The sequence below is a fragment of the Bison bison genome, unplaced genomic scaffold, assembly GCF_000754665.1.
Source record: "Bison bison bison isolate TAMUID 2011002044 unplaced genomic scaffold, Bison_UMD1.0 scf7180017854252, whole genome shotgun sequence".
NCBI classification, from domain to species: domain Eukaryota; kingdom Metazoa; phylum Chordata; class Mammalia; order Artiodactyla; family Bovidae; genus Bison; species Bison bison.
The window spans coordinates 3,819,745-3,831,662 of record NW_011484825.1 but is presented as its reverse complement, the minus strand read 5'-3'; the positions used below and the strand labels follow the sequence as shown (position 1 = coordinate 3,831,662).

Here is an 11,918-nt window from a genome sequence, read left to right as displayed (position 1 = left end):
ACTAACATCAGTGTTTAACACATAGTAGGTCTTTAACAGTGTTGAATTGAACTGAGTTTGTTGACACTCAGCACCAACAATGATTTTTCAACTTGGATAATTTAGCATTCTGTGACTGTACTTCATCTAGACAGAATAATTTTATTTAGGAGCCAGGGAATAAATTATACTGAAACTTTCTTTCAAGTGGAATTGAATTTACTTCACAAAAATCTAAAAATCTGAGCATTCTACAAAGGGTGACACTAATGAAAAGAAGACCACAGCATCCTTAAATATAGATCAGAAACTCACGTCATCTAATGAAACAGGACCCTGTAGAGACTGGTGCTGTGACTGGAGATTACTGTAATATTACCTTTCTCAGAAAGCAGGAAGTCTAGTTACCTTCAAGTTTCTCACATTTGAGCCAAACTACAAATGAGTTGTATCCAGGTACAGAAAAACCAACAATATTTTATTTATAATCTTATTTTTAGTTTTTGAACTACAAATCGGATTCTAGATTTGTTTAAAAGATCATGGGTTTTATAGATGCTCATATGTAAATTAATCTGTTGCTTGCTTCCTTTTTTTTTTTTTTCTTTCCCATTGAATGGTCCTCCTCATAAATACAGAACAGATCATTACATGAAAAATATAAGATCTTGCATTTTTTCCTTGTTCTCTCTTAAAAATCTATTTCTAATACTGCATTCCCCATTGGACTACTTCATAAGGGCATGAGAGGGAGGAAAGAAAAGAAAGAGAGAGAGAGAAGGAAAAAATAAAAGAAAGACAAAATAGACTGGATCTCACCACTAGAATTCACCATAAAAATCTCAAAGTATAACAGAATTCTTACAAAATTTCCTAGACCGGTTCTTTAAGGAATTGAGATCTCCTATGAAAAATATGGCGATAGGGAAGGCAGGGACGAGATGTGGGAAATAGTAAATAAGTGCAGCAAAAACAGGTTCTGAGGAATACACATAATTTTGTCTGCTTTAGATCACAATAGAATTTTTAATAAATAAATCTTTTCTTTTTTGTTTTTTTTTTTGTAAAGACACTTTTTTGAAACAGTAGATTTAGCCCAGTCATTTGTGTCATTTTTAATAAACTGTCTTTTTTGTTTGTTTGTTTTCCGTAACTGTCAGTGTTTTAGATTTGAGTCTCTTGGACGTTGTCTTTAGAGTTCATCCTGATCAATAACGGTTCATGCACTGAACTGTGTATTGAATTTATTGTGTTAACTGTGGTTGTGTGGTTGAAAGGAGATTTGTAAGAGTTATAATGATTGAGGTGCTCATGCTCAATCGCAGGCATGGGCAGGTGGCTTTCCATGGGCGTGTCTCCTGTAATCTCATCATCCACATTAATAATTTCAACAGTCCTCGTGGGGGCATGATGGTTTTGCCGATGATGCTGCTTCCTCATCTTGTAGAAAATGACCAGCATCACTGCAGCCATGAGTGTGATGGCCACGAAACAGCCAATGATGATTTTGGTAGTCTTCATGACCTCATCAATTCCTGGGATCCCACTGTTTATATCAGTCACAGGGATGGTGAATGTCTTTTCTGTTGACCTTGTGCTCTGTGGCGTGAGGGAGGTGGTCACGTTAGTGGTCTCCCAGTCAATCACTGGAGTGGGACCCACATTGTTATCTGTGGTCCGTGCCTCATCCTGAGAAGGTTCCATAGTCTCTACCGTGACAGTTGAAAAGTAAGAGAAGGGAGTAGTGGTTGCTGCAGTAACATTCAGGGTGGCTGAAGCGGTGGTATTTCCCACAGAATTACTCACCATACATGTGTACATGCCTGTATCTTGCACGGTTACATTCGTGAAGTTTAACGTGCCATCACTGAGCACGGCTATCCGCACTTTATATGCCCCATGTGTCATGACTGTTCCGTTTGGAGTAATCCAAGATACGGAGGTTAGGGACGTGGAGGCCCGACATTTCAGCTCAGCTGCCATGCCTTCAGTGACATTGAGGTCTGCTGGGGGCTCCACAATGACAGGAGCATAGCATGTGAAATAATTCTGGTCAAGCTCCCCAATGTACCTCCCTTTCAGATTGGGAGGGGTGTTACACCGGGCACAGCAAGCTGTATTGGAGGGGGCCATGTCTTTTATCCACCAGCTGAGCCACAGGATGTCACAGTTACAGTTCCAGGGGTTGTGATGTAAGTGTATCCGCTCTAGATGATGCAAGGGTGTGAAGAGGTCATGAGGCAGTAATGTCAGATTGTTGTGTGCCAGGTTGATCTCCACCAGTGACTGAAGGTTATCAAAGGCATTCCGTTCAATCACTTGAATCTGGGACTGTATCATCCACAGTTTCTGAAGGTGCATCAACCCCTGGAAAGAGCCAGGCCTGATGGCAGATAGATGATTCCCAGAAAGATCCAGCTCATCTAGTTTTATGAGCGGCGTGAGGTTAGGGATTTCTCGGAGATTGCACATGGCAAGGTTCAAATACCTCAAGTTAGACAGACCTTCAAAGGCACCTTCTGAGATGTATGAAAGCCTTTTCAATTCCCCTAAGTCTAGCCGGCGCAAAGAAGGGATTCTGTTAAAAGCATAAGAAGGGATGCTTTCGATGGGGTTGTTTCGCAACCAGAGCTCCTTCAGTTTAGACAAATATACAAAAGCTCCATTCGGGATGGTCGTAAGACGATTGTCAAAGAGTTCCAGTGTGTTGAGGTTTGCCAGACCATTGAAGGCTCCGATTTCAATTGTTCTGATATGATTCCTACTCAACTGTAGGATTTCCAGGTGCCTCAAGTGTTTGAAGCTGTTCACTTTGATGATCTGGATTTGGTTCTCATGGAGGTTCAGCAGCCGGGTGTTGGTGGAGATGCCATCTGGAACATCACGTAGGTTTTTCCGAACGCAAATCACCTTGCTGAACTGGTTGCTGCAGGAGCAGACGGAAGGGCAGGTTTGAGCCCGCACCAGACCAGCCACCACAAGAAGTTGAAGAGCCAGCAGCACCACAAGCAGGGGGTCAAATAAGGCCCTGTTAAACCTAGGACCTATCATTATCTGCTGTGGATGTAAGGTCATCTTGTTCAACATTCATAATTTATCTGGTGTTGGTCCTTCTGGAGTTCAAATAATCTGCAATGCAATAAGAGCAAAAAAGAGTATTAGATCTCCTCCAAATGTCTTTCTCGAGTCATTGTCAGTGAGACAGTGTATCAGCTCAAGCCTTCATTTCTCAAACTAAGATAACAATAAATCTAATGCCATGTATTGAGCAACGGGGCTCATATTTATTAAGAAGTGTTTCCACACTCTGAGTTATCAGCCAGCCACAGCCCATATTCCATAATTTGTGCAATCACAGAGAAATGGAAGAATGAGGTAGAGGGTTTGACTAGTGTTTATCAACCAAGGGTAATCTGAATGCATGAGGACACATGAAATGTACCCCATCATTAGGTTCAATGTCCAGACCAGATTGGAAAAGTTCAGAAAATAAAATTGGGGGACTATACCAATAAACTAAAAACGCCCTTGCAAAATTATTCATAGCTGACATTTTATCGAGGAGTAGTCTATGTGCCGTAGGCTATAGACTTCATGAACAATCCAAGAATGGCTACATAACTTGCAGAGCTCAAGGCAAAATGCAAACATGGGATGTCTCATCAAAAATTACTAAGAATTTCAAGGGTTTCCCTGATAGGCCAGTGGTTAAGACTTTGCCTTCCGATACTGGGGGTGTGGGTTCAGTCCGTGGTTGGGAAACTAAGATCCTACATGCCTTTTGGCCAAAAAAACAAAACATAAAACAGAACACAATAGACTTTAAAAGTGGTCCACATCCAAAAGAAGTCTTAATAATTTTATTAAGAATTTCAAATCAGTTATAATAGAACATTAAGTCAAGCATGGGCCCTTCTGAATACGGAGTCCTTTGTAACTGCACAGGCTTCATGCCCTGATCCTTTCTTTTCCTTACTTCACTTCTCTGAGGAAGGAATTGTTATAGCCTCCATTTTCAAGAAAAAGACATTTAATTGTAGGGGAAGTAACGTGCATATAGTCACATGGTTAACAAGTAGAGAATCAGGGTTAGATATTCATCTCACTGGTCCAGGAGAATATGATCTCAAACATTCCATGAAAAAGGTTTCTTCAAGAATGATGGCAAAAGCAAAATATTTTTCACAATTATTTTTGTTAAAATACCTTTCCTTTGGGGGTCACCTCAGCTGTAAACACTGGCAACTTAATGTATGGTACCTGTGAAAATACACTGAAATAATGACATGCACAAATATGTGTACATTTCTAGAGATTTTCATACATAAAACTCACAACAACAGAGCCAACTGCTACCTATAGGTAGACATACTACCAATTAAATCACATCTCATGAAACGTACAGAAAAAAAATCATAGTATTAAATATAACAGGATTATATATGTATTATGCCCCTACTCGTATTGATTTCTGAGAAGGGAAATAAAACAACTTACTTTCTGCATCTCTTACAGCACAAAGAGGAATTCCAAAGCTTGTGTTACCCAGTATACACCCCAATTCAACTGGCTGATCATGAATTGGGTACCTGTGTGATGACTTTTCCCAAATTCCTCAATAAACAGTGCCTCTTCTAAGAATCACTTGGGAAGAAAAACAAAATGTGGAGACTTATCATAACCAATTCAAAAAGGCACTAAGACAGTAATTTAGTATTTACTATGTGTCACCTTGGGCAGGTGACTTATCCTCTCCACGGCTCAATCTCATTTGCACAATAGGGATGATATTATTATATAACCCTTAGTGTTATTGTCAGAAAAAAATTAATATCATAAAGAGCTAGAATAATGCCTTCCATACTGAAGGAACTCAATAGACATTTCTATTACTACTACTACCATTTTGTTATTAGACCTTAAAATGTCTAACTAGCAAAAAGTTAGACATTTTGCTAAGTGCTGAGCATACAAAAGTGAAGAATATAACCCTCACCCTGAGGGAATTATAATTCAGAAGGTAAGACAGATAGGCAAAGAGATGAAACACAATAATATATGTTCATTGCTATGAGACCAAGCCACATTGGCACATGGGCACTAAAGTCAGAGCAACTAAATCTGTGATGGTATAATAAGTCAGGGGATTTTGAAAGAGGAGAGTCATCTGATCTAGATTTTGTAGAAGTTGATAAAGGAAAGAAGAGCAGAGGGACCAGCCTGAACCAAGACAAGGAAATAGGAAAGTACTAGCACAACCAAGCAACCATAATATCCCCTACAGGAGTCTGGAAGGTCCAGGAAAGAGAATGGGAAAGAAGTTGGGATGAGATCGGATCAAGACTCAATGCAAGCATTCCCGTTTATCCTGCAAGTGACTATTCAATATTCTGTTTATACAAAGAAATGCTGTCAGCAGCTTTGCTTTCAAGAATGGCAATGCTACCTTAATATAGGAGACAGAAAAGCTCTATAAGAAACCCACAGCAAGGAGAAAGATTAGTAAAATCTTCCACTTGCTCTAAATGAAACTTGGAGAGAAGTCAATGTCGGAGATACTTGGAATTTCTTGGCCACTTCTATGCATACCATCCAAGGTCTTGAGAACTTGGCTGTATCCTAGGACATAACCCTTCTACCAGTAGTAAGAGTCTCAGTGTAAATTAGCATTTGTAAATAAATGCATTTACTTAGAGTACACAAGACAGAGAAGAGACTCTTCCAAAAATAGGAGATGCTTCACTCAGTAAAGATGTCTGTCATGAGCAACTCTTAAACACACACCCACATTGACAGACTGTAGAAAGGGACCTGAGTCTTATGAACATGAGGTTTAAAGTCACAGATGCTTTCTGGCTTTAGCAGCTTGTTTTGGTCTCCTTCCCTATGGCAGCAAAGAAACTTGAGCAGTAGGTTGTGAGTTGTTACTCTTTCTTTCAGGACTTGCTTATTCCCTCCAGGTTCTTGCAGCTCTAAGTTGAATTCTCACACCATCTAGTACTATGATCATTTGTCCCTGGTTCTGTTTCCTGCACTAGCCTGTGAGCTCCTTAGGGACAGTGGCCATGTCTCTTCTTAGCCTCTGGACAACAGAGTACCTAGTGTGCTGTAGACACAAGAGGGAGGGTATGGGGAGGGAGGAGGGAGGAGGGTTCAGGATGGGGAGCACGGGTATACCTGTGGAAGATTCATTTTGATGTTTGGCAAAACTAATACAATATTGTAAAGTTTTAAAAATAAAATAAAATTTAAAAAAAAAACTACAAAAAAAATAAAAGAATAACAAAGACAGCAAAAGAAAAATTGAAATGAGAAAACACACACACACACACACAAAAGTGCAAAACATTTACTATCTAATTCCAACACTTTGTATATGCATATTTTCTGAATTTTCTGATGTTTTGGTATCAAGGCCTTGCTGATTCTGGAGAGTCAGCCTAACCAATAAAAAGTGTTAGTTGCTCAATCGTCTCCCAAGTCTTTGCGACCCATGGACTGTGGCCCACAAGGTTTCTCTCTTTGTGGAATTCTCCAGGCAAGAATAGTAGAGTGGGTAGCCATTCCCTTCTCCAGGGGTGGGCCTAGGAATTGAATCAAGTTCTCCTGCATTGCAGGCAGATTCTTTACCATCTGAGCCACCAGGGTTCTGCCCATCCAAAGGCTAGCCAGATTCTACAGATAGTAAAAGGCAGACCTACTGGCATTCTTGCCATATTTAAACCAACCATTCTGAACCGGGTACCCCAACCACTTCCTTTATCAGTTCTTACAGTGCTGTTTACTCTCAAGCCACTACCCCTCTGCCTTCATCATCCCAGGGTTAGATTCCAGGCAACTAGACAGACCCTATGTCCCAGAACTCACTGAATTTACTCATATCACAACAGTGTGGTTGGTAGGCTTCTCACTCTGAGTTAGATTAGGAGGTACCTTTCATTGTAAATTGAAACACAACCTTGAAAACCCTTGTAGATTTCCATTTAAAATAGGATGCTATTTAAGTTGCCAATAATCATAACCATTGAAAAACTGTCATTCCTGTGATTCAGTTTTTCATTCATATGTTCCCTTCTTCTCAAAACACACTTCTGAAGGTAATTGGGAATTTGAAAGAAAGAATGAGAGGGAGAAAGGGAAGGAAGGAAGGGAAAGGAAAAAGAATATCACCTAAACTCTAATATACTAACTGATTGATGCTTTTAGGATGGGGGTCCTAGGGCCTTACTTTTTTATCCCTCCTCCCACCTCCAAGCCCATGACTTTCCCTAGAGTCCTAGGGTCTCTGTCACTAGAGGTCAAAATAACTGGTGGACTGGAGATAGCACAAAGTGAAAAAGGTAAGTCTTTACTCTGCCATTTGCTACTGAGTGACTTCACTTTCACTTTTCACTTTCATACACTGGAGAAGGAAATGGCAACCCATTCCAGTATTCTTGCCTGGAGAACCCCAGGGAGGAGGAGCCTGGTGGGCTGCCGTCTATGGGGTCACACAGAGTCAGACACAACTGTAGCGACTTGGCAGCAGCAGCAACATCCCTTTAAAATATGAAATAATAAAGACAACCATGTCCAATGGGCAAGAGAAGAGGCTTATGATGAATTCATGAATTCATATGCCTGCTTGAACACCCACAACCCTATCAATGGGAAAGTTACTTCATCTGTCTATAATTTACTCTCCCCATCTGTAAAAGTAGCAGAGCTACTTAATCAATAGGCTCTTTTTAGTACTGTCATATAATATATACAAAGTTACTGACTCATAATAAGTAATATGTAATACTGAATAAATATTTAATACATATTAAAATAAAGTGATGTAAGCTTCTTCCTCTTAGATAAGATAGGAATAACACTAATACCTATTATTCAAAGTTGTGGTAAGGATGAACTGGAATGACCAGAAACACACTATCAGTAAAACATATCCAAATATGATGTATTGCTCTTAATTGTAGAATATATGTGCCTCCCTTTTTTCAGTCTCTGGGTTGTTTTATTTTCTACTTCTTGCTTACTTCAAGGCCTTTTTACTATTGAAATTAATGAGATTGCCTGCAAATCAGTCATAGGTAATGATTTATGAATTATAGCTGGTTCAAAGCTAATTTATAACCTGTAGCAAATAAAGTTTGGTACACACCCAGGATTGAATAAACTACTATCAACAAAAGGTTTCTATTTTAAAATCTAAATTACGTTACTTTACATCAAAAGCCAGGTTTCAACATCTCTTTCAGAAGATGTTTTTATCACATCAAAAGGAAATTAATTTAAAGGTGCTCACTATCCATTACGATGTCATCTCACAGCATTTATTTACAAATGGATCTGTGTGGGTTTTGAATTAAACTAATAATATTCTTAGCCTTGTCCCAGAGGATATCCTGACTTTGTCAAGAGACCTTTCTTCTTTGCTTACCCATGCTTCAGTGTACTGAGAGACACAGAAGGGACTCAGGAGGGAGAGTAGCTAATGGGGATGCTTTATTTAGCACAGTATCATTGCTAAGTCAGCATAGACTACTGTCTAGACATTGGAACTAGTTTTCAAGCGAGGTGGGAGAAAGATAAATTTAGTTAACCCCAATCAGTCCTCATATTTCAGTAGACCACACATTCACTGTCATATGTACATGTAATGGACCTCTGTAAGCATTGAGAAGCCAAACCATTAACCCCCATACTCAGAATGGACACTGAGACCTCCAGATCATACCTTACCATCAACATCAACTTGACTTAGCTCTTCTATGGTTTCTATTAGCAACTCTATCCTCTTCTGAAACTCTCCTGCTAAAGCAAACATGGTCCTTAGCGAAACTTGCCCAAAGATCCTTCAACTCTTTCATAGAAAGCATTAACTGTGCTCTAAGATTCTTTGGATCTTTTGCCTCATGTTGGTGTTTTCTCCAATCCTGGGTCTTTGTATTATGGTTCTTACTTGATCCTCATCAAGTTCCCATATTGAAAAATCCTAAAAATTAAACTTCTAATTCTCAATAAATTATGGCTTAATCATCACCATTCCATTCAGACTCTCCTGGACTTCTGTAGGGTCTTAGTAAGGAAAAAGACTCAGGTCTGTCTTACCAAACACTCTTGCTGGTAACATTTTCAGAATCAACTGCTTTATGAAACTAAAGTTGGGTTATTCACTTGAAATATGCATGAACTTCAATCTCTCTGTCTTCTCTGAATTTGTGGTATACCCAGTATCCTACTCCCATACTCTTTCCTTAGAAAATTTTGTTCAGAAAGATTCAGTCTCTTCTTAAAAAACAAACAAACAAAAAACAGAATTATGTTATCTTCTTTAGGAGAAGTTTATCCAGCCTTGATGTATTAATAGAATCTAGCTTAAGTTAGGACTAAGCACACTTTTTCTGTGAAGGGCCAGATAGTAAATAGTTTGTTTTCAGACCATATGGTCTCTAGTTGCTACCACTCTGCTCTGCCACTGAAGCTTGAAAATAGCTCTGGTCAAAAAGTCAATGAATGTTCATGGCTATCTTCCAGTTAAACTCTGCACATTCAAATGTCTCAACTATTCTTTTTTTTTTTTTTTTACAGTTTTCTTTATTTTTTTTTAATAAAGGTTAATTCTTAATATTTTTTCAACCATTTTAAAATTTCTAAATAGTCTTAGTTCACAGAGCATACAAACACAGATGGTGGTGGGCTAAACTTTGGATTATTGTTTGCTGAGTTCTTGTCTAAACAAACATTGATTGTTCCATTCTTATTGCCAGAGACTGATTGGTTCTGAACATGTGACACCATTTGGCCAATAAGATGCAAAAAGAGGTCAGCTGAGGGGATTCTGGGAATTTTTATTTTTCTCCCCCTAATAGAAGAAAGACAGGGGAAGGAGTAGTTCTTTATTCTGTTTCTGGATGTTGTTGTGGATATAAGATACTGAGAACTGCTACAGACAATTTGTGGCCAAAAAAGCAAGCAGCCTGAGGACAAAGCTGTTGTGCTAAGGAAGAAAAAAATGGAAAGAGGAAAGAATTTGCATTCTTGATATTGTGACAAGCAGCTACATTAACAAATCCTGTAACTGTTTTTCCTCTCTATTTTATTATTATATGTAATAATCAGTTCCATACATCATAAACAGCTCATTATTTTTCTGGTTACATGTAGTCAAACCTACCTGATATTTTCATATTCGTTCTCCTCTCTCCCTCTCCTTTTATTTGTCTCTCACTACTCCTGCTTCCAAAAGCAACAGCAAAGAAATGGCAAAAGAAAAAAATCTAATTGCTTAAACCATTATATATCTGATACCTATCAAAAAGAACAAAGTAAGCTGAGGCGACATGATTTGCTTGTAAGAAAGGAAGTGAGGCTCATTCTCATCTTACTAAGAAAGCTTTCTATTATAATCATTTCTCAAGATAGCTCTTTAAATTTTCAAGAGTGCTATAATACACAGGAAAAGGGAAAACAACAAATTAAATAACACCATTATCAAAGGTAGCTCATCCCTCCAAATCAAATTTATTTTACAAATATTTCCTAATATAATTCAACTTTTTCCCATCTGAAACCCAATTTTGCAAATCTGTTGAGCTTTCCACCCCTCATGGAGGAATATATGGTTCTGCAGATTTTCAGGGAAAGAAAATTTTTGTTAATATGCCCAGGGCTGACCCTCAAGGCAAATGTAATGGAAATGATACAAGGTTTAAATCGCTGTAATCCAGGTATTCAACCTGTCAAGTCAACAAGAGGCTCTTTGGCTATATACACTGACCTTGCAATGTTTCTAGAAAATGTTGAGACTTAAAAAAATTGATATTTAAGGAAAGAAAAGCCACCTGGGTCTACATTTCACTTTTCTAGATGACTTGCTCGATTTACAGTAAAAAATAAAAAAATTAAAAAACCTACATGTGTTTAGAGGTGACAAGATTGCAACAACATTAGATAAGAAGAAGCAATGAGTGGAGAAAACTATATATATATATTTTTTTTTAAGTAAGAAAAAACATAATAAATGATGTGGCCAATATGTTGCTATGTTCTGTTGAGTATAAAAAAGGATAGAAAAGAGTCTAAGGTGACCATACCTTTTAGAACTTTACAAACTTACTGGAGCTATAATACAAAAGCATAGATACCTATCAAAAATAAAAAGCACACATATGTGTATCTAGGAACTAATGTAAATCAATGTAGTCAATATTCAAATTCCATAAAACATTGTCAGATGTCATAGATAACCAGAGAAAGTTTTAAGAGGGTTTGAGATTTTATGTAGGTCCTTAAGGGGATATAATTTTGTATTGAGGCACGTGGTAGAGGTGATAATGGATGACTTGTAAAAGCAGAGGGTCTTACCACGTGGCTCAGTGGTAAAGAATCCATCTGTCAATGCAGGAGATGTGGATTAAATTCCTGAATCAGGACGATCCCCTGGAGAAGGAAATGGCAACCCACTTCAGAATTCTTGCCTGGGAAATCCCATGGAAAGGAGCCTGGCAGGCCACAGTCCATATAGTTGCAAAAGACTCAGACAGGACTAAGCAACTAAATAACAGCAACTGTAACAAAACCAGGGGAGTAGGAGCATGAAATAAAAGAGAAATGACTTAATGAAAGCAGGTGACTTATACAATAGCATTTAGCTTGTTAAGTTGGCCCAATTGAGGGGCATTACATGTCTAGTAGGAGAGTTTGGATTTGCTTCAATGATGAAACTTAGAAAGAAACTCCAGGCTCTTAAGCAGGAAAGGGTGAGAACATTATTTTAGGGAGGCTCTGCCCTTATGCATAAAAGAAACTGGAGAGAAGAGTAGTTGATGGAAAAGTCAAATGAGTTCAATATCGACATCCTTAGCATTACTTTAGAACTGAATGGAACAGATCTTCAATCCAATTACCTGTTGATATAGATATCAATCCAATATCTATACATTATGAAACAT

At 38.3% G+C, this 11,918-nt stretch overlaps 1 protein-coding gene across 4 annotated transcripts in view; it reads right to left on the bottom strand.

Annotated features, from left to right (window-relative positions):
* Positions 1–436: 436 nt before the first annotated feature.
* LRRC4C (leucine rich repeat containing 4C) overlaps positions 437–11,918 on the bottom strand; it is a 191,798-nt gene continuing 180,316 nt past the window's right edge. For all 4 annotated transcript variants that reach the window (XM_010856213.1, XM_010856233.1, XM_010856225.1 and 1 more), the window contains one exon: positions 437–3,108. In XM_010856213.1, the coding sequence (XP_010854515.1) occupies positions 1,144–3,066 (1,923 nt within the window). In that variant the 5' untranslated portion in view covers positions 3,067–3,108 and the 3' untranslated portion in view covers positions 437–1,143. The remainder of the gene's footprint in view (positions 3,109–11,918) is intronic.